At 39.7% G+C, this 21,931-nt stretch overlaps 1 protein-coding gene across 1 annotated transcript in view; it reads left to right on the forward strand.

The window, feature by feature from the left end:
- sparc (secreted protein acidic and cysteine rich) overlaps positions 1-20,515 on the forward strand; it is a 28,091-nt gene extending 7,576 nt beyond the window's left edge. The window contains exons 2-10 of the mRNA XM_008118090.3: positions 6,829-6,898; positions 8,993-9,043; positions 10,866-10,950; positions 11,925-12,046; positions 13,194-13,314; positions 15,402-15,535; positions 16,548-16,696; positions 18,603-18,751; positions 19,805-20,515. Of these exons, the coding sequence (XP_008116297.1) occupies positions 6,842-6,898; positions 8,993-9,043; positions 10,866-10,950; positions 11,925-12,046; positions 13,194-13,314; positions 15,402-15,535; positions 16,548-16,696; positions 18,603-18,751; positions 19,805-19,833 (897 nt within the window). The 5' untranslated portion in view covers positions 6,829-6,841 and the 3' untranslated portion in view covers positions 19,834-20,515. The remainder of the gene's footprint in view (positions 1-6,828; positions 6,899-8,992; positions 9,044-10,865; positions 10,951-11,924; positions 12,047-13,193; positions 13,315-15,401; positions 15,536-16,547; positions 16,697-18,602; positions 18,752-19,804) is intronic.
- Positions 20,516-21,931: the final 1,416 nt, after the last annotated feature.

The raw sequence follows: 21,931 nt of genomic DNA on the forward strand, positions 1-21,931 counted from the left end.
CTGGAAACCACACAACACCCCAATCCCCTCAAAAGCTTCAGAGATTATGAGGATGGTCAAGTATATGGAAATAATTTTAGAGCATTTTAAATTAGTGAGACAATGCTGGTGGAGGTACAAAATATTAAACAAGCAATGTTATAGCCACTCTGTTCTACAGTGTATACCGTATTACTAGAAAGAAACAGCCTAGGATAAGGAATCATAATTTTAATTATGTGTAGTGACAGTGTTTAGAAGATGTGTGAGTTGGCAACTGGCAGCCATTTGGTTAAGACACCCATAATGAACCTAATAAGAATATTGCAGAAGCTATGAAAAAAGGAGTCTGAGTTGGGGCCATGGCCCATTGCCCCATACTTGAAGCAGTTTCCTAACAAAACTTGCTGATAATAAAGGTAGAATCAAAATTAAGAAAGTGTAAATGATTTAGTTTGTCTTTTAAAAAAAAACTGCCCCATCTATCTGTGACAAACAGAGCACAATAAGGAATTCATAATCCATATACATTATAAACACTTTTTGTTTGTTCTGTTTATTGTGCTAAACTGAATGGAAACAAACAGCATAGTGTAGTGCAGGCATAGCAAACTTCGGTCCTCCAGGTGTTTTGGACCAACTCCCACAATTCCCAACAGCTAGTGAGCTGGCTAGGATTTCTAGGTGTTGAAGGCCAAAACACCTGGAGGGCCAAAGTCTGCCCATGCCTGGTGTGGACACTATTGTTTCAGAGAGTTTAGGGCCACCGTAGCTTGGAAGAATCAGGATAATGAGAAGACATATATCAAGGGAAATAAGTACAAAGTTATGGTGGGTTAAAGTCATGGAGAGCTATCAAAAAAAAAACCCAAGGGGGTGCATCTTCTGTGAAACAAGGCAGTTTTAGTTCTGTAACCTATTAGCGGAGGAAAGCCTGCTAAGTCAGCCTTGAACTAATAAGGTTTGTTGCCTTCCTTATAATTTCAATAGTTACTAGCAGTCTTAAGATTCTCCAGAGTATGGCTGAAGGAAATCTGTAGGTTCTTGATATTGTGATGGATTTTAATTTCCACCAAGCTTAACTTGACCAATGGTGAGGATTCATCAACACCAAAAGACATACGTATTTCCCATTCCCATGAGGTTCTGTAGACCACAGAACATGAAAGGATCAACAGTGACACCCAGGAGAAAATAGTCAAGCTACAAATGTTTTGTAGTTTGATTATGTAATCATTTGTAGTAAGAGCTACCATGAACTCCACTCCTCTTTCCTAAGGTGTGACTATATTTTGAGATGGCCAGGCAACTACCCATACATTGTGGTAGCCGGCAGTTCCCATGTCAGATGAACAGTGAGTGTATTCCAGATTTTAATCCAAACTTTAAATGAGCTCCCCATGGTGCTAATTTTCAGCACCATGGCTAGCTCCCTCCAAGTTAGCTCATATTTGGCATGGATTCGCCATCATGGGAGTCACCAGCTACCACTGAGCATTAGTTGCTAGGGAACATAAGCCAGAGGATACAGTTGCATTTATTTATTTATTTATTTCCATCATTTCTACCCCACCCTTCTCACCCGAGGGGACTCAGGGCGGCTTACAAACTGGCAATTAATGGGTTTCCCATAGATGCCCAATTGGCCCCTGGTGGGAACAGAGGGACGGGGGGCACATAAAGGAGGCAATAATATTCTAAAATGAGGTAATTTCAGCAAGTATGGATTGTAATGTTGACTCGTGAAAAGCTCTCTTTCATATACTCAGTTTCCCATCCACTCTATACACACATTTATGTGATTTATTTTAAAACATATAAATATAATAAAAATCTATGTTAGACACATGCCTCTCCAATTTTTAATTGTCCTCTTCACACTGACAGTAGGTATAATACAGCCTATAATACAGACAGTAGGTATAATACAGCTACAATCCAAGGGACGGTAATAATTAAAGTCAGAATATTCAGAGATCAGGTCTGAAAGAAGCACTACTTGTGACCTTCATAGTTAGTTAGAAAGGAACAATTTGCAACTGGAAATAATAGTGTGACAAGAAAAGATATAAAAGAAATGGCAGTAAAGTTGAAGAACTATTTCCTAATTTTGAATACTACAGTTCTTTGGGATTTGTTTTTCCCTTGATTAGAACCCAAAGGGGGCATTGTATTTACTGCAAATGAGGAACGTATCTCAAAATAATGCTTCCATTTGTTTGTGTGAGAGCAAGATCAAGTTCCCTCTTCACAGCGTGAATACAACATGCTTTGTGCTCACTCTGGACGTGGCTGTGTCTGTCCCGCAACTAAAATTACAAATCTTCACCAATATAATCCAAATTTTGCATCCAATAAAGCAAACATATGCAACCCTTGCATACGATAATTCAGCATATATTTGTATACTTCATATAATTTTCTTTTGCTTCCCTTGGCATAAGAATGATATAGCTTCAGAGGTCCATTTCAAATCCCACACAGACCCAGTTCATCCTTTTAAATTTGGACAGGCAGCACTCACATGCTTGCAAAGCTAATCTTCCCAATTTTAAAGTCTAGAAGCCTGTTTATAGAAAATGAAAGCAGAGATTTTCAAAATGTCAGCATCATTGTCTGCATAGTTTTGTCCAAAAAATGCAAACTGTATGATAAATGTCTGAACGTAAGTATAGAATATGCAGTTTATCTTTCTAGTTACATTTTCAAATAATTTGGGGCCTGCCAAAATCATACAAAAATTCCCAAAATCTCAGAGTTAACATGGCTACTGGGGAATTTGCTAGTTGTAATCCAAAAAAGTAACTTTTTCAGGCCCTGTACCTGGCATCCTTAGGCAGTGTCTGAAGAAGCTGATATGAGCTGCCATTTTCCATATTGCTTCCACTCTGCCTTGCTCTATATCAGACTTTCTCAAACTGTGCTCCTCCAAATGTTTTGGAGTTCAGCTCCCACAATTTCTAACAGTGGATAAACTGGCTGGGATTTCTGGGAATTGAAGTCCAAAACATCTGGAAGAGCACAGTTTTAGAAACACTGCAATAATTATGGGAAATTAAAATAGCATTTCTCAGACACCTGACATGTCTTACTGCTGGTGCTATTCCTCCCAAGCTCTAAAGCAGAGTCACCACAGTTTTCCCAGGGAGACATCCAAATTTAGGTCTCCAAATACTTTCATCTGCTTTACAAAATCATTCCACCTTTGAAAAACATGATATTGAGTTTGACAGCCCTGCTCAACTGCTAAAATTAAGCCTCAGAAAGCATGTCTTAGGCCATATTTCTTCCATGCTTATAGCTGGGTGGTGGCAATGGAATCAACCATCAGTAAAAGAATATTATACTCTGAGGTCTATTGCAAATTGTGAAGGTGCCCATTCAAGAGCTTCCAAGACAAAGTTTTGATGCAAACCATCTTGGAAATAAGTTGTATTAATGAAGTCTTTCTCCTACATATTTTTTGTTTTTTCCAATCACCTTGTTTCCTGTCTCCAATGACAGACATTTATGTAAAGGCTATTTGCTCAGAGTTGATCCATATCCTGTGTACTTCCAAGCACAACAGCAGCAGTACTGAGTGTTTGCTGGCTTGTTGTCAGCACAACTCCAGGGTTTGAAATCTGACCTTGCCTGGCTGAGATTTTTGCCCTGCATTGATCTGGGAGATCATAGAAAGCATTGTTTTCCAAATGCACTCCCTCATTTTGACGCCCCTCTTGTAGCTGTTGAACCTCAATAACATCATCATAACTTAGCCATAAATGGAACTGAGAAGCAAAACAAATATGCCCAGCTAGGCAAATGAAAAGCAATGGGGAAAAGAAAAACCCTTATAAATCAGGGAATGAGAGAAACAGCCAGGCTCAGCTGTACTTTTCCACCCTAAAAATGCTCTTTGAAAAGGGGAACAGCTATTGACCTCAGCTTCAAGTCTTGGCAGTGATGGAGGATGCTTTTAGCAGCCTCCAGAGCAAATAAAGGACTGAGGAAGGAACTAGATGTACTGGACTGGAGGGAGAGAGGTGGGGGCTAATGGGAAAATACTTGCAGGCATTAGACACTATAGCAGCCAAGTCAAAAAGAAAGTGAACCCCTACCCTATAGCTACTCGGGCTGCTAACCAGGTGGGAAGTGATGGGAGTTGTAATCCAACACAGGTAGAAGAAACCAGTTTGGAAGATGATGTTCCACTTCTGTGTGGAAAGGTCTATCATGCAAAATAAGTCAACACTAAGACAATTCTCTGCATAGGAAGATGTGGAATGAACATTTTCTGACAGTTTCTGGGTAATATATGACTACAGCCCTATAGCATTTAGGAGATAGAAAGACTGAACCAGAAAGCCGAATGAATGTTTTGAAGCTCTGCATTTATGTGGTTCACCAACATTTCTGAAGGTGATTCCATATTCAAGGGGGAGGGGGTGAGTTAAAGTAATTTATACTGCAGTCCATCAGAAATTTACATTTGTGTATTTTATTAGATCTGAAATATAGCATGGCATGGGAGATGAAATATGCATGGATGTAACTGTATTTCAAAGGAGCCCCGGTGCCGAAGTGCGTTAAAGCACTGAGCTGGAGACCGAAAGGTCCCAGGTTCAATCCCCAGGAGCGGCGGGAGCGGCCGCTGTTAGCTCCAGCTCCTGCCAACCTAGCAGTTCGAAAACATGCCAATGTGAGTAGATCAATAGGTACTGTTCCGGCGGGAAGGTAACGGCACTCCATGCAGTCATGCCGGCCACATGACCTTGGAGATGTCTACGGACAATGCCAGCTCTTCGGCTTAGAAATGGAGATGAGCACCAACCCCCAGAGTCAGACATGACTGGACTTAACGTCAGGGGAAACCTTTACCTTTTAACTGTATTTCAGAGCTGAACCTTTGAAAGTCCCAAGTTAGCAATCAAATGTTACATTACTTAAACCTTTCAGAGTTGGGGCCTGATTTCAATTTTAGACAAGTGAGGCTTTAATTCTGCACTACACTATCACTTTTTCAGTCTATATCAGTTTTACATCTTAATACAAAAACCACACACTCGTGGATGTTCCCTGATAAAAAAGGAAGTGATTAATCAACAATATCTAAACAATTCCGGGGTATTTGGAAATATTTTGATGGAAACAATATGGCAACAGTTGCCACTTCTACACATCATTAGTACTATATGAGTGACTATCCAACTTTTCAAGGCAGCCCCATATAGAATTGCTTAGTTATCTCATTGTTTGCCTCTTCGGGTTCTTGCCTACATGCTAGACATAACAGCCATTCCTCCTTTATCCCATCCTTTCAATTTTACATTAACACAGATACTGAAGTTTAAAAACTGGATGTGAAGACAAAAAAAGTCACCATATGGAAAAATTATCCTGAAGTATTAGAAGGGTCAGGGTCTGAAGATTCACCAAAACTGAGACTTCACAGTAGCCCCTATTGTATGCCGGACGGTAGATAAGCAAATAATGTAATCTCTCTGGATTTCCTGAGTTTATTTTCTCAAGCCCTTTTAGTAAAGGCTTGGTTGGAAAAGATTGGCAATCCTGAGAACTGTTATAAGAGTCTGAAAGCCAAAAGAGGATTTGGGCACTGTTTAATAGAATAGGAAGCACATGTCATTCTGACTTCCTTGATTACATATTATTTGTAGTGTCTGGAACGGAATAGTATTCCCATTAACAATAAGAGATGTAGACATCTGACACCAGGGCAGAATGTACATCTGACCACAAAACAAGAAACAAAAGTTATATTTTGAACACTGAAGCATGTCAGAAGCTCAGGATATTGAACATCTACCAGTGCATTCTTTTCCCAACTAAATCAAGGCAGAGGTCAGGTATTTATTTTGCCATCATTTTGTCATTTCTGTCATTGTGTCTGTGTGATCTGAAGGACTGTGAAGGAACAGACAACTTGATGGTTCTTAATATTTTGGAGTATAACTCCCATCCACCCTGGCCAGTGATAATCCCTGGCTATTGGCCATGCTCTTGAGGACTGACTGAGGTTGTTGCCCCAAATATCTAGAATTGTCTACCCTATTCCAAATATTTAAAAACTAACCTATCCAGTCATGATTTTATTTGTTTTTTTATTAAAGTGATTTTAATGTGGTTTGCCTTAATTTTCCAAGGGGATATTCTTGATTTGTAACCCACTTGATAAATGAGGAACAGCAACTGCAAACATGAAATAATGAAATGAAATGAAATTCCACTCTTTTATGCCAGAAATTCTCAACTGGTTGACAGAACATGACAGACAAATATCTATGACTCATAATAAACCATTACTTCACTTATTCCATAAGCCAATGTACTATCCTGTACATGTCTTTTTCTCCACTCCTACACATCTGGTTCCTCTGAGAAATATTTTGCAAGTACAAGCAGGATTGCTGTTTTTGTGGGATTTGTGTTCTCCTAATTTAGGAACCAGAGAACAGTTCTGCTGGATCACACCAAAGGCTAATTTAGGCAGACCAGATCTCTTTGAGAAATTCATAAATGAGACTTAAATAGAAAAGCACCTCTTGATCATATTCTCCGCAGTTCATATTCAGAGTTGCTGTGTCTGTTAACTGTTAGCCCAGCCCATTCAATGAGGTTTTCCTAAGGATAAAGCCTTGAAGGGATCTGACTATGTTTGCTACCTTGAACTCCTTGGGAGACAGAGGGAATAAAATGTGACGTAAGGAAGTAATAACAATCCAGTTACTGTGGAATAAAATCTTCAACTTTCTGACAAATTAATGTAACAGAATACAATACAGCAGCTACACAAATTTTCCCGCAGATTGTTAATCAAACCATTCTTCCTTTTCTCTTATCTCTTTCCAGACTTCGCAGAAAGATGCGTGCTTGGGTTTTCTTCCTCCTCTGCCTAGCAGGGAAGGCCCTGGCAGCACCAGTGAGTATTATGTCTAATCTTAAGAAATAACCTCTATAATCGATTTTAATCTCTCCTCTTTGAAGGATTCCCATTTCATTATACATAACATTCTAGAGAATTTCAGATTCTATATTTACTATAGCTTCATTGCTGACCTCATATCAGTACAAAAGACAATAAAGTTTGGTAGGGTGGATGGCAGTAGGCAAGAGAGGCACTGTTCTACAGATGCATTAATTCATTCAAGGCTAATCTGAGTTTGTAAAACCTGAGTGGGCCAATATATGATCAGAGTTCTTGGAAGTCTCTCAGTTTCCATAATCAAAATCAACTTGATGGCAAATAACAACAGACAAAGGACAGTGAGTTGGTGAATGCCAGTCAAGTTACAAATCTGCTCTTTTAGTCACCCAAGGTGCTGAACCCTAGCCCCAAATCAGTGGCAGCACCTTGGATAGTCCCTTTAACATTCAGATCAAAATATGGAGAGATATGGAACCCCTAATAAAACTGGAACCAACAGCTTCCACTGAAGGAAAAGAGCCTGGGGCCCTACATTTCCATTCCAGAAAATATTCTATCTAAAACAGTTATCCACAAAGGCCTTAAGAGGAACACCCCCCCCCCCCCATAATCAAACAACAGCCTACCATTCATCTTAACTGTGACTCTGCCAGCAATTACAAGAACACCAGGAGTAGCATTATTTCACTTAAAATGCCATGGCAGTTCATCCTATGGAATCCTGTGGTTTGTTATTCAGGGAGGCTCTGTAGCTGTCTGGCAAAGAATTTAAAATTCCCCTCTCTAAAATGAAAAATCACAAGATTCCATAGGCAAGAACTATGGCAGTTAACTAGAACATTGAGCTACGTAGTACAAAAAGACCCCAAATTTTGCTTCTACCATTGGGTGTTAGCTACCATTCTTTTACAAAGCCACTATAAAAAGTACAGGTGAACCAGGCAGGCTGAATTGTCAAGAGAGTTGCTTTACTTCCTCTGGATGAACATCAGACAGTTGTTGTTGCCATGTCCCTCAAAATTGATCCTGGCCTATGTTTATCCTCCCTCTTTGTAAGATTTATTGGAAGGAGGGTTGCAACTGCCTTCTTCTCAGATTGAGAAAGAATTGTTCAACAAAGCTTTCCATAGCTTAGCAATGATTCAAACCTAACACTCAAACCACTCATTCTGGTTCCTTGAAGGTGGCACCAGAGGGCTTTGTTGTTACCAAGTGGACAGTATGTGCTAGGCCAAAGATATCTGAATGCCTTCAATTCTGGCACTGGCATCCTGTAAGAAATGTGATAAGGTATGACTGCATTCCATAAAAAGGTGGTCAGATAAGGAGCAACACAAACTACCTGAGTGCCTACTGGGGCAAAGGCAAGCATTGCTTAAAATAGGGGGAAAGGAATGTGCAGCTGTCTAGACTGGAGTTTGGGAAAAATTCTTTTTTTTATTCTGGGTCTCAGAATTCCCCAAACAAAAATGCTATTGCAGCAGGTTTTAGAAGTTGGCATCTTAAAAATTAATTTGCTCAGACTCTGCTCCAGATGTTTGGAAAGACTGCACTCTCATGAGCCTTGTTGTGTTGTTGTGTAATCTAAGTTTCCAGCTTAGATTCTTATGAATAGACCTTTAGATCTAAAGGGACAAGGAGAATTGCATTTCATCCACAACTGGAGGGCTTCATGTTACAGCATTTGTGGGGAAACCAAAAGAGGCTCCCCATGTCTTTGCCTAAAGCAGTAGTTCCCAACCTGTTTTTTGACCAGGGTCCACTTTGACCACGGCCCACTGGAACGGGGACCACTTTGACTAGGGATCACTCTTCAACATTAGTACCAAAGGGGCTGGGGCTGGTCAGCTCTGTGGAAAGGAATGGAAATAAAATAAATAAAATAGATAAATAAGGAGGGCCACAGACCGGATTTTTATTTTCGCGGCCCATTGCTGGACTGTGGCCCACAGCTTGGGAACTACTAGCATAAAGCCTTCCTCTGCATAATGGAAGGAGGCTTTAGGTATAATAATTAAACAAGTCTTACATGGAATACAGTTTTCATTATGTGCAGCATCTTACCCCCTTTTTTCTTCTTCCTTTCAGCAAGATGCTCTGCCAGAGGAGATGGAAGTAATCGAAGACATTGCCACAGAGGTATTGGCTTGACAAGAGAGTCACTCTTTTCTATTTTCTTACAGATGCTTTCTGGAAGTTGTTGCCTTGAAATATAAGAGCCATTTCTTGTCTGTGCTGACAGTAGCCACAGTCATTATTTAGCACCACTGCAGCTTTCCTCACTGCAAACCACTCCTCACTCCATTCACTTCAATTGAGCAGTCAGCTGCAGTGGAGAGTACTACTAGAAGAACTGAAAACATTTCCCCTCTGCAAAGGAAGCCAAACAACCAGTTGGTGCAATAGAAGGTTCTTGGTCAGTGTTCCAGACAGCAAAGTCGTCTTCCAGAATATTGCATCATGTCCCCACATCCACTCTTCCTCCAATTTCTGTCCCTCCTACCTCAACAGTTTACTGAGCAGTGAAAGCTCTCTATGGGTTTTTTTGGGGTCCTTTCCAGAGAATTTCCCAACCTAAAGAAAAAGGAATGTTTTCCTTTCCAAGCCTGCTGATATTACTTTCACATTTGGAAATCCTGCCATTTTGTCTATATAAGAATTTAAATTCACAGAACTCACAGAATGAATTTGCTATTTCTGGGGCCTTAAAATTATGAATTACGAGTAATGCAGTTACCTGTAATGCATAATTGGATGTACAGGTGTAGCAAGGATATAAGAAAACTATATCTCATAAGTAATCTCCTGTGACAAAATGGACTGTCTTGAGCTGTTTTGTGGTTGCAGAAGAGAATTGCCACTTCCCCACCATAGTATTAAAATGTCAGAACCTAGAAAAAATATTTTTTGAAAGTAATTCATGATGTAACACTTTGTGAAGCCTAAAACTGTAATTTTATTTCAGTAGCATCACAGGCTGTTGTGGCTTATTTTGTTTTTTTACCTTATTATATTATTGTTTTTCATTATTGGGGTAGGCCTCAAATTAATAGGGTATGATAATACATGTGAAAAATTACACTAAAGTGGCTTCAAAATGCACTCCATCAATAGAATGAGAAAATATTAAATTGATTTCTAATCTACATTTTATAGGCGTTCTTGTGTGTATTTTGTATGCATTTTAATAGTGTTGTGCTTTATCTGTCTGTTTTAACTGTGTTCTACTCCACCTGAAGCCGCAAGAAGAGGTGGAAAACAACTATACTACTACTACTACTACTACTAACAACAACAACAACAACAACAACAATAAATACATTATACCCCCACATTATCCTTACACAATCTCTGATGCTACTGTAATAATGTTACATTTATTAGGCTTTGCAAAATGTAATATAATGAATTACTTTCAAAAATATTTCTTTAGGTTCTGACGTTTCAGCAATATATGAGAAAGCAGGCAGCTTTTTGCCATGATTACTCGATGTCATCAACTTATGTTTCCATAATATTTATTTGCTTAGGCTTTTATTAATGCTGTATTTCTCATGAAATAGTGTATTTCAATTGTTGTTCAGGCTAGCATGATGGGAATTGTTGTCTAGTGCAGTGTAACTCTAAGTGGTGACCCACAGCCTGATGCCACAGCAAGTTTCCAGGAAAGCAAGAAGTCAATGGAGAACAATATGTTACCAGTCCCTGGCACAGTCTCCCTCACCAGAAAGGCTAAGAAGTACTGGTCTGGAGAGCCAACACACTATAGTTGGCTATCATATACATGTATTATGCAGAGCTGGAAAAGGTTATCTTTTTGGACTGACCCATGCTGGTCAGTGGATTCTGGGAGCTTCAGTCCAAAAGAACAATTTTTCCAAGCTCTGTAGCCAAGTGTGGCACTCTAGGATCAATAATCAAACCAAGGCTTTAATTGAGCTGTTTCCACCTTTCTTCTCAGGAGCCTGTGGGAATCAACCCCGTTCAGGTTGAGGTTGGAGAGTTTGATGAGCCTGTTGAAGAAGTGGAGGAGGTTGTTGCAGAAAGTAAGTAGTGTCATTCTTTATTCATTACACTTTTTACATAAATTCCTAAAGGAAAAGTCTGTGTAAACATTATCTGATCTATGCGGCCCAGCAGAAGTGTCATCTTCCATCAACATGCTGACAATATTTTACTGGCCCACATATTTTAAAAACTAGTCCATGAAGTTGTTTTGAGTATCAGAACTGAAAGGAACCCACAAATCTATACAAGAATTCACTGCACCCCCAGCTTTGGCCACAGATAAAGGCCATCCTATCTTATACCTCATTAGAGCACAAAGATGGTTTAAACTACATGAGAGAATCATCTAAAGCAGGCATGGGCAAATTTAGGCCCTCCAGGTGTTTTGGACTTCAACTCCCGCAATTCCTAACAGCCAGTAAGTGACTGGGAATTCTGGGAGTTAAAGTCCAAAACACCTAGAAGGCCAAAGTTTTACCATGCCTGATCTAAAGGATCACAGGGAAAGGCACTTGTCCTTGGAGGTCATGCTTCCTGAAATTCCAGTTTTTCTCATTTCAACTCTGTATTTATTTTATGGGTATTCAGTTCTTAGAACTTCAAAAACATCCTTTGTTGGACTACACTTCCAGAACCCTCCTGCCATCAAGACCACTGGCTTTGTTGACTGAAGGTTTCTGGGAATTCCAGTTGTCTAACAAAATAACTTTTTCAATATTTGATTTGGTACTATTGACTGAACTGAAGGGAAAAGACTTGTAGTAGTTTTAATACCATCCATGATTTACTAAGGAGGACCACTGGACTTTCCATCAGGTCTTCATCCATAAATTCCTGTAAGCATCTCCTAGTTCTGATGAGCCAAGCACACACTGATCTTTATGGTTCAGATCATGCAATTGAGTAAAATAACTCCATGCATCACCCCATAACTAGCTCCATCAGGTTTTGATGAAACACCACCACGGATGCAGTTTTTTGCTTCTAAAATGGCTTCTCCTCTCTTGCTTAGATCCCTGCCAGAACCATCACTGCAAGCATGGCAAAGTCTGTGAACTCGATGAGAACAACACCCCTATGTGTGTCTGCCAGGATCCCTCCAGCTGCCCTGCAAGCACTGCAGTGTTTGAAAAGGTGAGTGGAGTCTTTAGATTCGCAGCCAGGAGCAGGCATGAATTTGGGCCAGTATAGCAAATAGTCAAAAGTGGGGCCATTGGAAATAGTGACTGCTTATTTATTTTGTTATGAGTATGACTTATCCAAGATCACCCAGTTGGTTTTCACAGCTAAAGAGGATTTAAACCCTAGTCTTCCAGAATCCTAATCCAAGACTCAAACCACTAAGGCAGGTTATCCAGTAGGACTACATGGAACCTGTTTGTATTTTAACTAGAATAAAGTGATGTCTACAATAGGAATGATAAAAGTGCAACTACCAGATACAGAGTCTCCAATTTCTTTTTTACAACCTCTCCAAAGTTCTCTCACACACACACCCAAAGTATTACGTTTTTTTTCCCCCAAAAGATAGATTGGTTGATTTCACTGGCAAGATGGAATCCCACTTAGCATATTATCCCACAGGCAGGAGGGAAGCAGGAGAAAGCATCTGGAAGAGTGGGGACTTGTTCTACCTGGCAAGGTCTGTCTTCAGGGATGGCCAGCCATCCCATGTCCTTTCCATGTCTACTTTCCCCCGCTTCCCTCCTCTTTCTTCAATCAGGAGACACCTCTCCATTTTCACATACTGGCAAGGTAGATTCCCACAGGCAGCTACCAGAAGTGGTCATGCATCATGGGATAGCCTTCATGGGACTCGGTTTTGCCAGCATGCAAAAATGGAGAAAAAACAAGGGGAAACTTACATGAGATAAGGTCATGACTCATGCTGTCTAAAGTAGATGGTGGTAGGTGGTGCCACTTGCCAGTGGTTCTTCTATTTGTCGGATCCATACAAAAAGAGTAGAACTGGACAACTCCTACTTAGTTCCTAGGATCTCTCCTAAGGAGTTCCACATTGAATTCAAAGCTGTTTTCAAATCTGCATGCAGTCTTTGAAAAGACTGCCCATCAGCTGATTCCTTGATTTAATCCTCAGTTCACTTGTGGACTGGATGAAGGTTAACCAAGAGAGGAATAAGCTGGACAGGATAGCACATGAGCTAGCCTGCACCTGAAGAGTGATTAGTTGACCTGGCCTGGAAGGTCAAAAAGATGCAAAGACATATGCTGCATTTGAGTGTTTTCCACTTTCTAATGTAACCTTCATTTTTGCCTAAAGGTGTGCGGCACAGACAACAAGACCTATGACACCTCTTGCCACTTCTTTGCCACCAAATGCACTTTGGAGGGAACCAAGAAGGGGCACAAGCTCCACCTGGACTATATTGGACCTTGCAAATGTAAGTTTTCATCCTTATGGTGAAGAACAATGGATGTAGAAAATAATTTGTCCCAGATGGCTTGTAGGCTGCCATATTATTAAATAGGCAGTGTCCTTATACAGAAGGTAATGTGTCAGGAAAATAAACCTAGCACAGCTCTGCATACATTCATCATCAATCTTCAAATGAACACCATTTAATGAAAAACAAATGTGACATTTGCATGTGAAAACTGCATGAGAAAAAAAAATCTTGGTTGTTGTTCTCTGCCTTGTAGTAATTTCTGACAGGGTTTTCTGGAGCTGAGAATGTGTGGGCTTCTATTGCCAAGTAGGGAACCGAACCCTGATCTCCAAAGTATTAAGTGCCTATCTTCTCTGGCTAATCTATCTTAATGTAGTCCCTAATTTTAAAGCAGCAGTGACTTTCTTTAGCAAAATGTTCAATTCACCGTGTTAAAAGAATTCCCCCTTGGGGGAGCTTCCCTCTATGACATATCTTACATGAACATCTTGACCTGAGATTTCAACTAAATCACAAAATGATCAGTCAAGGGTACTTTTCTGCAGTCTGGGAGGGAGTGTTTTGAGACTGCTGCTTCTTAGCAAGTGTTTCCCTAGTTCATCCTTGCCCTGGCTCCAGATATCCCGAGCTGCTCCACATGTTTGTGGAACGCATAGCGGCTACAATGATTTCCTGTTTCCCGGTGTTTCTCTGTAGCTGTCCTGTCTGACTAACAAGCTCCCTAAGTCTGAGTGGCAGAGAAAACATGCTGAATAAATCATAAACATATCCCTAGCCAAAATCCTGAGCAGGCAAGTGAAATCAGGTCAGAAAACAGAATGCATGATCTATGGTGGCTTTATTGTGTTAGGTGCGGCCAGAATATTTTTATGTTGGCTTTATGTTTACCCTGACTTTTCATGTAAGAAGCTGCTGCTGTATCCAAGATGACGACATGCATTAATACAGTTATCCCTAAACTGGAACATTGGTGGCTAACATTATTGAAACTATACTACTGAATAAGTTAAATAATTGCCAGTGTTCTACTTCAACTACTTAGTTAGTAATGTCTCCTGAGTTGACCCCTTACAAGCCCATCTTGTAGCCAGTAGCTGTATCAGGCAAAGAAGATCTGTTCAGCTATCTATAAGGGTGCAAGGACTCAGCTGGTTTCTGCAAGTGAGAGAAGTCGAGACTGTGAGAAATAGGGTGCCTGTCCTTGTTGAAGCCTTGCCCATTGGTTTCTGATTAAGGTTTTAGTTCAATACATCTGAAGAGCATCCAGTTAGAGAGATCTGAATTAGGTAGATATTTTTTCTCCAAAGCTGCAGCTAGGTGCACAGCTGCTTTTGATATTCATGAAATGTCAGCTAGAAAATATGAAATTCCAGGGAGCTCTCACAGGTCAAGCGACTGTCGATACCTCTCCCCTCCCTTGGAATGTTGAATTCTGCTGTCAATACATGACTTTGAACCTACAATATTTATTTTTGTAACATGCAATGATTTTTGTTAAACAAATGTATTTTATTAAACAAATTATTTATATTGTTTTTTAAAATGTTGTGAGCTGCTTTGGGTCCCTTTTTGGGAGAAAGGCGGGATATAAATAAATTATTATTATTATTATTATTATTATTATTATTATTATTATTATTATTATTATTATTTGGACTAGTAAAATAAGATAATGGTCTGAAATTAAGCCTATTATCTCTTTTGATGGTACAAACTGAAGTAAAGTGCATAAAGTCAGAGCATTGTTCTGAAATTATTTGGAGGTTCCTGTAAAAATAAGACTAGATGCTCCACTTGCAATATTGCCCTCCTCCCAAAATAAATGTTGACCAAAGTTTTGATTGAAATTGCAAGACATGGCATATCATGTATCTAATCTTGATACTATTAGGGGGGCTCTTAATTGTAATGGGCAAAGCTTCAAAAGATTGCATTTCTGTATTACAGCTGCCAGAATCTCCCAAAACCCTACTCCTGCATCAGATATGAAAATCAAACACTGCAAATAGTCCGGTGGCTGAGTACAATAATGGCTACTTTCATTGTGATTCAGGAATGATGAGCCTCTTCTTAAATTTCAGTAATTCCTGCCTGCCTTGATGCTGAGCTGAACGAATTTCCTCTGCGCATGCGCGACTGGCTGAAGAATGTCCTGGTTACCCTGTATGAGCGTGATGAAGACAACAACCTGCTGACTGAGAAGCAGAAACTCAAGGTAAGCATTGGCAGCACATAATCACCTTCACAGAGCTTCAGCAGAGAAAAGGATGTTTGCTGGTATCAGAATTAAAGAGGTCTAATTAATCATCCCCCATCAAAGCTTACAATGCACACAAACTACACTCCAATGCAGTCTTGCAATCTCCAGATGTTTGGGACTATAACCGTAATCAATCCCAAAGAGCATGATCAATTGCTTACCATTTTAGGGGCTTGTAGTGCTTGGAGATTACCATTTCAGGTCTGTTGTGAGCTGACCCATCCCAATAATATTTTAAAATGTGTGTTGTCATATAATATGTGTTTGCAAATATGTATTGTACTGTTGCACCAAATGCAGCAGGGATAGTAAACATTTATTGTTGAACTTCCAACTCCCATCATTCCTTTCCCATTGACTGTACTTACTGGGGCTAAATTGGAGCTACAGTTCAGCAACATCTGAACAACCATTTCCCACACTTAACCAGATCTAGGATAGGGACCAGCAGGCTCATGTTAAATATACCTGCCTGGCAATTAGTCATGTTGTGTACTCCATGGCCCTAGCTGCTCAAATAAGGAGCACAATGCAAATCATAGACCTTTTCCATAAAGAACACACACAATTTTCCCCTGGAACACAAAGGTGCACTCTATTTCATGTCATGCTTCTTAGTGTACTGCCAATAATACACTTCTGTCAATAATACATATAGCACAGTTCTTACTTGGGTGCATCTGCACTGTAGAATGCAGTTTGATATCACTTTAACCACCATGGCTAAATGATATGGAATTCTGGGATTCATAGTTTGTTGAAGCTAAGGACCTTATAAAAATGACAACTGCTACAATTCCATAGCATTGAGCCAAAGAAGTTAACTTAGTGTAGAACTGCATGTATTCTACAGTGCAGATGCACCCCTGTGCGTGAAACATTGTGATTTTTCACTTTTAGAGGAGCAAAACTCTAACTGGAGTCTCAGACTACTTTTTAAATATACAAATTATGTCTTGCTAAATAGGTGAAGAAGATCCATGAGAATGAGAAGCGCCTGGAAGCTGGGGACCACACTGTGGAACTGCTGGCCCGTGACTTTGAGAAGAACTACAACATGTACATCTTCCCTGTGCACTGGCAATTTGGCCAGCTGGACCAGCATCCAGTTGATGGGTATGTACCTACAAGCTTACAAAAGAGAGCGGTTTGCTGCAGTAGTCTTTCTGAAACCTTGTATAGCTTGTATTATGCTCAATACATTAGCCTATTAGCTCAAAAGCAAAATGTTTGGTTACCACTATTCACCCTAAGTTACGGTAATAAAACCACCAGTCTCTCTTGGATGTAAGGGTTGGAAATAATTCAGATTGCATGGTCACTAGTTCACCACAGACCATACAAAGATTTTTTTATTTGGAGAAGATGGTCAGGATGGTGATAAACTGACCATGTTAAATAGGTATCTTCAGTGGACGACTTGGAAAAGTTACTTTTTTGGACCATCACCTCTTGAATTCCCCCACCAGCATACCCCCAGGCATGCTAAAATGGTGATTTGGGGAGCTGTGGCCATTCCCCCACCCTACTTCATATGAAATATAATTTTCCCAATGATCAGGAACTTGTATTCCAGCAAAAAAAAAAAAAAAAGAATACATACTTCAGATCCCCAAGATAACAGAACTAAATTTAATTGAAGCGAATTTATTCTTATGAACACACAAACCTTCTGCTAAAGGCTTTGATGTCATAGGGTAAGGGATTAATTGGCAGCATTAAAAAGTGAGAGCTCTGAGATCATTCTCAACTCTTAGTTGCCATCACAATTATATATTCCACATCTGGATAATGGATGTTTGCTATGGAAGGAAGTCACTATCCCTGAATACTGTTATCAAGTTTCTTTCATAGGCAGGAAATCATGTGCCCCACAGGATAGGAGATCTGGGGTATATTGTTCCAAAATCTTGAGTCATGTATTACCCACATGATACCCACATGACTTCTTCTTCCAATGGCTGCAGTTCAGCTGTGTCAATCTGATGAAATAAGAACATTACAGGTGAAAGATGAAGCCCACAGAAAGCCCTTCCATTTGTTCCTTCTCTGGCTTTCATTTTATAGATTTAAATCCAATATTAGTCCCAACCAGAACAGAGCCATTGCAATAAATGATACTCATTAATCACAAGGAAGGTATGCTTTATTGATTTCAATGGACATATTTTTGTTCAGACTGCCACTGGATTTACCTCACATATTTAGAATGACAAAATTAAGAATAAAACAAATATAAAATAAAAATGGTAGTGATAGAAAGGCAGACATATAGATAGATAGAGGGATGTAGATGTATGAAACTGGCAGGTATGCATGACATATGACTCAGGCCTCAGCTTAGTACAAAATGAAAATGTAAGAAAACAAAAAGAGAGTAGGGTACACCAGATACTTAAGTGTCTGGCATGGACTGACCCAAGATTCAATAAATTCAACATACCAAGTGGTCATTCACTTAATTATAAGGTGGAATGGAGTTACTGAACAGACAAGGCAACACTAGTTTAAACCTATGAAGGAAGAGCATGGGTAAAAGGCCAAAGTGAGGAGATTTTCTTCTCCTTCTTATAGGCTCGCCATGGATAATCCCACTCTTGTACAGCACTTTTACTCCAAGAAAATGATCACTGGCCAACACATATTTTGGTGCCTCAAATATTAGACCTGCTTCTGGGTTCATTTCACCTGCTGATTCAGAAAATTGCACCAGTTTTCCCCTATCAGCTCTAGATTTTGAGAAACAGAATATAAGCCATATACCAGTCTTTAGTCTGCTCATGCTACTCAGCCATGGAAAATCATTATAAGCCTGTCTCAGGCATTAGACCTGAATTAGTCTATCCAATGCAATTTTCGGAACCAGAACTCCAAATAACCCCAGAAACAGGCCTAAAATCCAAGACACATTTGGGGGGGGGGGGGGCTATGTTATTGGGACTCTTTCTACTCTAGTGATAGCCACAATCGATGGTATTCCTGGATGTTATTATGTTCGTAATCACCTTGTTTTTCCTTTCAGATACCTGTCCCATACCGAGCTGGCTCCCCTGAGAGCTCCCCTCATCCCCATGGAGCACTGCACCACTCGCTTCTTTGAGACTTGTGACCTAGACAACGACAAGTACATCGCTCTGGAGGAATGGGGCAGCTGCTTTGGCATTAAGGAGAGTAAGTATAACACATCTGTGTTAAGCTGTTGCTGGGAAGAGAAACCATCACTGAACCTGTAACTCCCCAGATGCTGTCAAAACATTATTTTCCATCATACATCACCATTGACCAATCTGGCATGGCTGATGGGAATGAAAATCTAGCAACAGGTTCTTGATTCTGAAGATTCTGGATAATATGACCAAGAACATTAAGGAGATATTACAATGGAGAACAATTCAATGCCAAAAATTCCACAGAAAGCCAGTGTTGTGTAGTGGTTTTCATGTGGGACTAGGACACTGGGAGACCAGGATTCAAATCATTGCTGAAGGATAGAAACTCACTGTGCGATCTTGAGAAAGTAACACTCCCTTACCCATAGAAGAAGGCAAAGGCAACCTGCCCTGAGCAAGTGTTGCTAGGAAAACCTTGTAATAGGATTGCATTAGTGTCATCACAAGTTGGAAAGGACTTGAAGACACACAATAACAATGGAATTTGCCCTCAGATAACTGTGTGAGATTGCAGCTTGACTCACTTTCACAAACTGACATAATTGGTGATGAGCATTGGACTTAGCAATCACTTAAACTAGCTGGTACTCTTAATAGCCGTCTTATTAGATTTTAAAGAATTACATATACCTTACATTGGATTTCTAAGCCCTCTCAGACTGCTAACATCATCAAATCTGTGCAACAGTAGAATGGGATCACATATGTCTTAGTCCAGGGTGGGATTAATGCAAGTTCTGGCAGCCCTCGACAGTGTAACCAATAGTGAGGGATGTTGGGAATTGCCTTTCTGGAGACCTTCATAATTGCCACCCCAGCCTTAGATTCAGTACCATAAACCAACCAGCTCAATGCAGGGTTGGTAACCCTGCTACTAGTTGGAATTTTCTCTTAGCATGCCAAAAATACATTTAAATCCTTACCTTGTTAACCACTATCTTAAAGATAACAGCATATCTAATCTCTAGAAAAACCCCAAGAGGTTGACTAAACTCATGCAAAAGTAACTAAAGCTGATTCTTAATGTCTTCCTTTCTTTTTTCTTCTTTTACAGAGGACATTGACAAAGATCTGGTGATCTAAATTCAGCAGCTTCATCCACTACCCACAACTCAACATTTCCTTTCATTTCCGTTTGAAGTTTTTATTTTGGTTGTTTTACTGGGGACAAGGTGCTAATATAGATCTAAACTTATATATTAACGGTGCTAAAAAAAAACACAGAAAGTTGTTAGTAGCCTAATCTATACCACTAGATTACTCTGCTCACTCCCTCATCTGCGTTTCTGTTGACCTTTTTAATTTGGTATCAGTGCAGTGAAAAAATCGACTTCTGTTAAAAAATATCTATCCCTTTCCTGACCCACTCTGTTTCTAACTTTTAAAAACATCTTCATGTTTTTTGGATATTTAACGCTCAGGCTAAGGAATTCCAGAGTATTAGGTCCCTAATTTCTAGAAGGCAAGTAAAGGAAGGTGTATTACAAAGGGGTGTTGGGAGACAGGGCTTTACAATGTCAGGTTGTATAATTGTTTTTCAAAAGTTTAGGTGACTTGGATTTTATTCCCCATCAGAATGGAAAGTGAGAGCAATGGGGGAGGCCTGAAAAATTCAGGATGGTGTCTATATGAATTTTTTCATTCTTGAATGTAAAAATTGGGAACAGACAAATAGAAAAGTCATGAAAACAGAGCATGGAAGATGTATAAGGGGGAAAAGTCATGTAACCCACCCACATCCTCTAAAATAAAAACTTAAAAATGCTACGTGCTTCATTGCTACTCGGTGACTGTACTGTCTGATGCTTTGTTTACCATACCTTAAAAAGTTAGATTTGGCGCTTACCAACATTTGGTTGTGATTGTTTTTCTATTTGATCTTTTTTCCTACTGTGATTTATTGCTAGTTCGATTCTGTTGTTTTTAGCCATTTTCAGCTGTTTCCTCATTCTTTAGGGGAGTGTTTCTCAAACACTGCTCCTCCAGGTGTTTTGGACTTCAGTTCCCAGAAATCCCAGCCAGTTTACCAGCTGAACTCCAAAACATCTGGAGGAACTCTGCTTTAGGGACATAAGTTGCACAATTAGAAATAAAATGTTGTGTGAGGGCTGTTGGGGGTCATGGGGAATCCTGGGGTGTGGCCCCATGAGCTGCACTTTCTCCATCCTTGGACTAAAAGCACCCAATACAGATTTCTCCATGTTTCTCCATGCAACCCTACTCAAAACCTATTCCCTTTCCTTTTTAATTTTTTTAGGAACATTTGATAATAACACAGTGTTAGAGGAACTAGGGTTGTATTTATTGAAATATTTCATTACTATTTTCTTTAAATAAGTTGTCAAGATTAGCATGAGAAACAAAATGGTTTTTATGTACATATGAATGTACAGTATGACCCTCCATATCTGTAGGGGATACATTCCAAGGCTGTTGTGGATACTTGGGACCATGGAAAATAGCAAACACTATATTTTGACTATATTTGAGTCAGGCATCTTTCTGCTCCTTGAAAACTGAGCTCTCCAAGTTCTGTTCTTAAACTAAACACAAATGCAGCTCTAATGGAAAATGTGCCAAATATCAAATATTAGTCATAAATGTCCCAAGGCTCTACCAACCACCAAATTCAGTAAATACTTCTTCAGCAAAATATGGCACACTGTATGCCTATCATGTGCAACAATCCTAACCTAGGAATACTTCTGCTGAGTGGCAACATTGGATTGCCCCTTCTCACATTAGAGCTGGAGGAGGAGGAGGAAGCATAACTTGCTTACATTTCCTGTTTTGCTGCTTACAACTTTGAGCAAGGTTATCATCCTCACAGTTTGTTCTCATGCTCCCTGTCCTCTGGTTTTCATGCATATGAAAAGGTACTGAAAAGGAAAATAAACTCAAAAGTTATGAAAACAGGACACTGATTATTTGGGGTCAGTAACATTTCCCAGAACACTTACTTGGGATTCCCACGGCTATGGTACACCATGATGACCACCACCAGTTAGTCAAGAATATAGAACTGTCAGGGTTCATTTCCCTCTAGTAAGACAATCTTCATTTTTTTCTTGTATGCTGGCAGTGGTCTGAATATCTTTCCTTTCCTCGACTTCACAAAACATTTATTCACCAAACCTGTGGGTAGTTACAAGCTAGGGATCATAGACAAAGGATTTGAACA

The sequence above is a fragment of the Anolis carolinensis genome, chromosome 2, assembly GCF_035594765.1.
Source record: "Anolis carolinensis isolate JA03-04 chromosome 2, rAnoCar3.1.pri, whole genome shotgun sequence".
NCBI classification, from domain to species: Eukaryota; Metazoa; Chordata; class Lepidosauria; order Squamata; family Dactyloidae; genus Anolis; species Anolis carolinensis.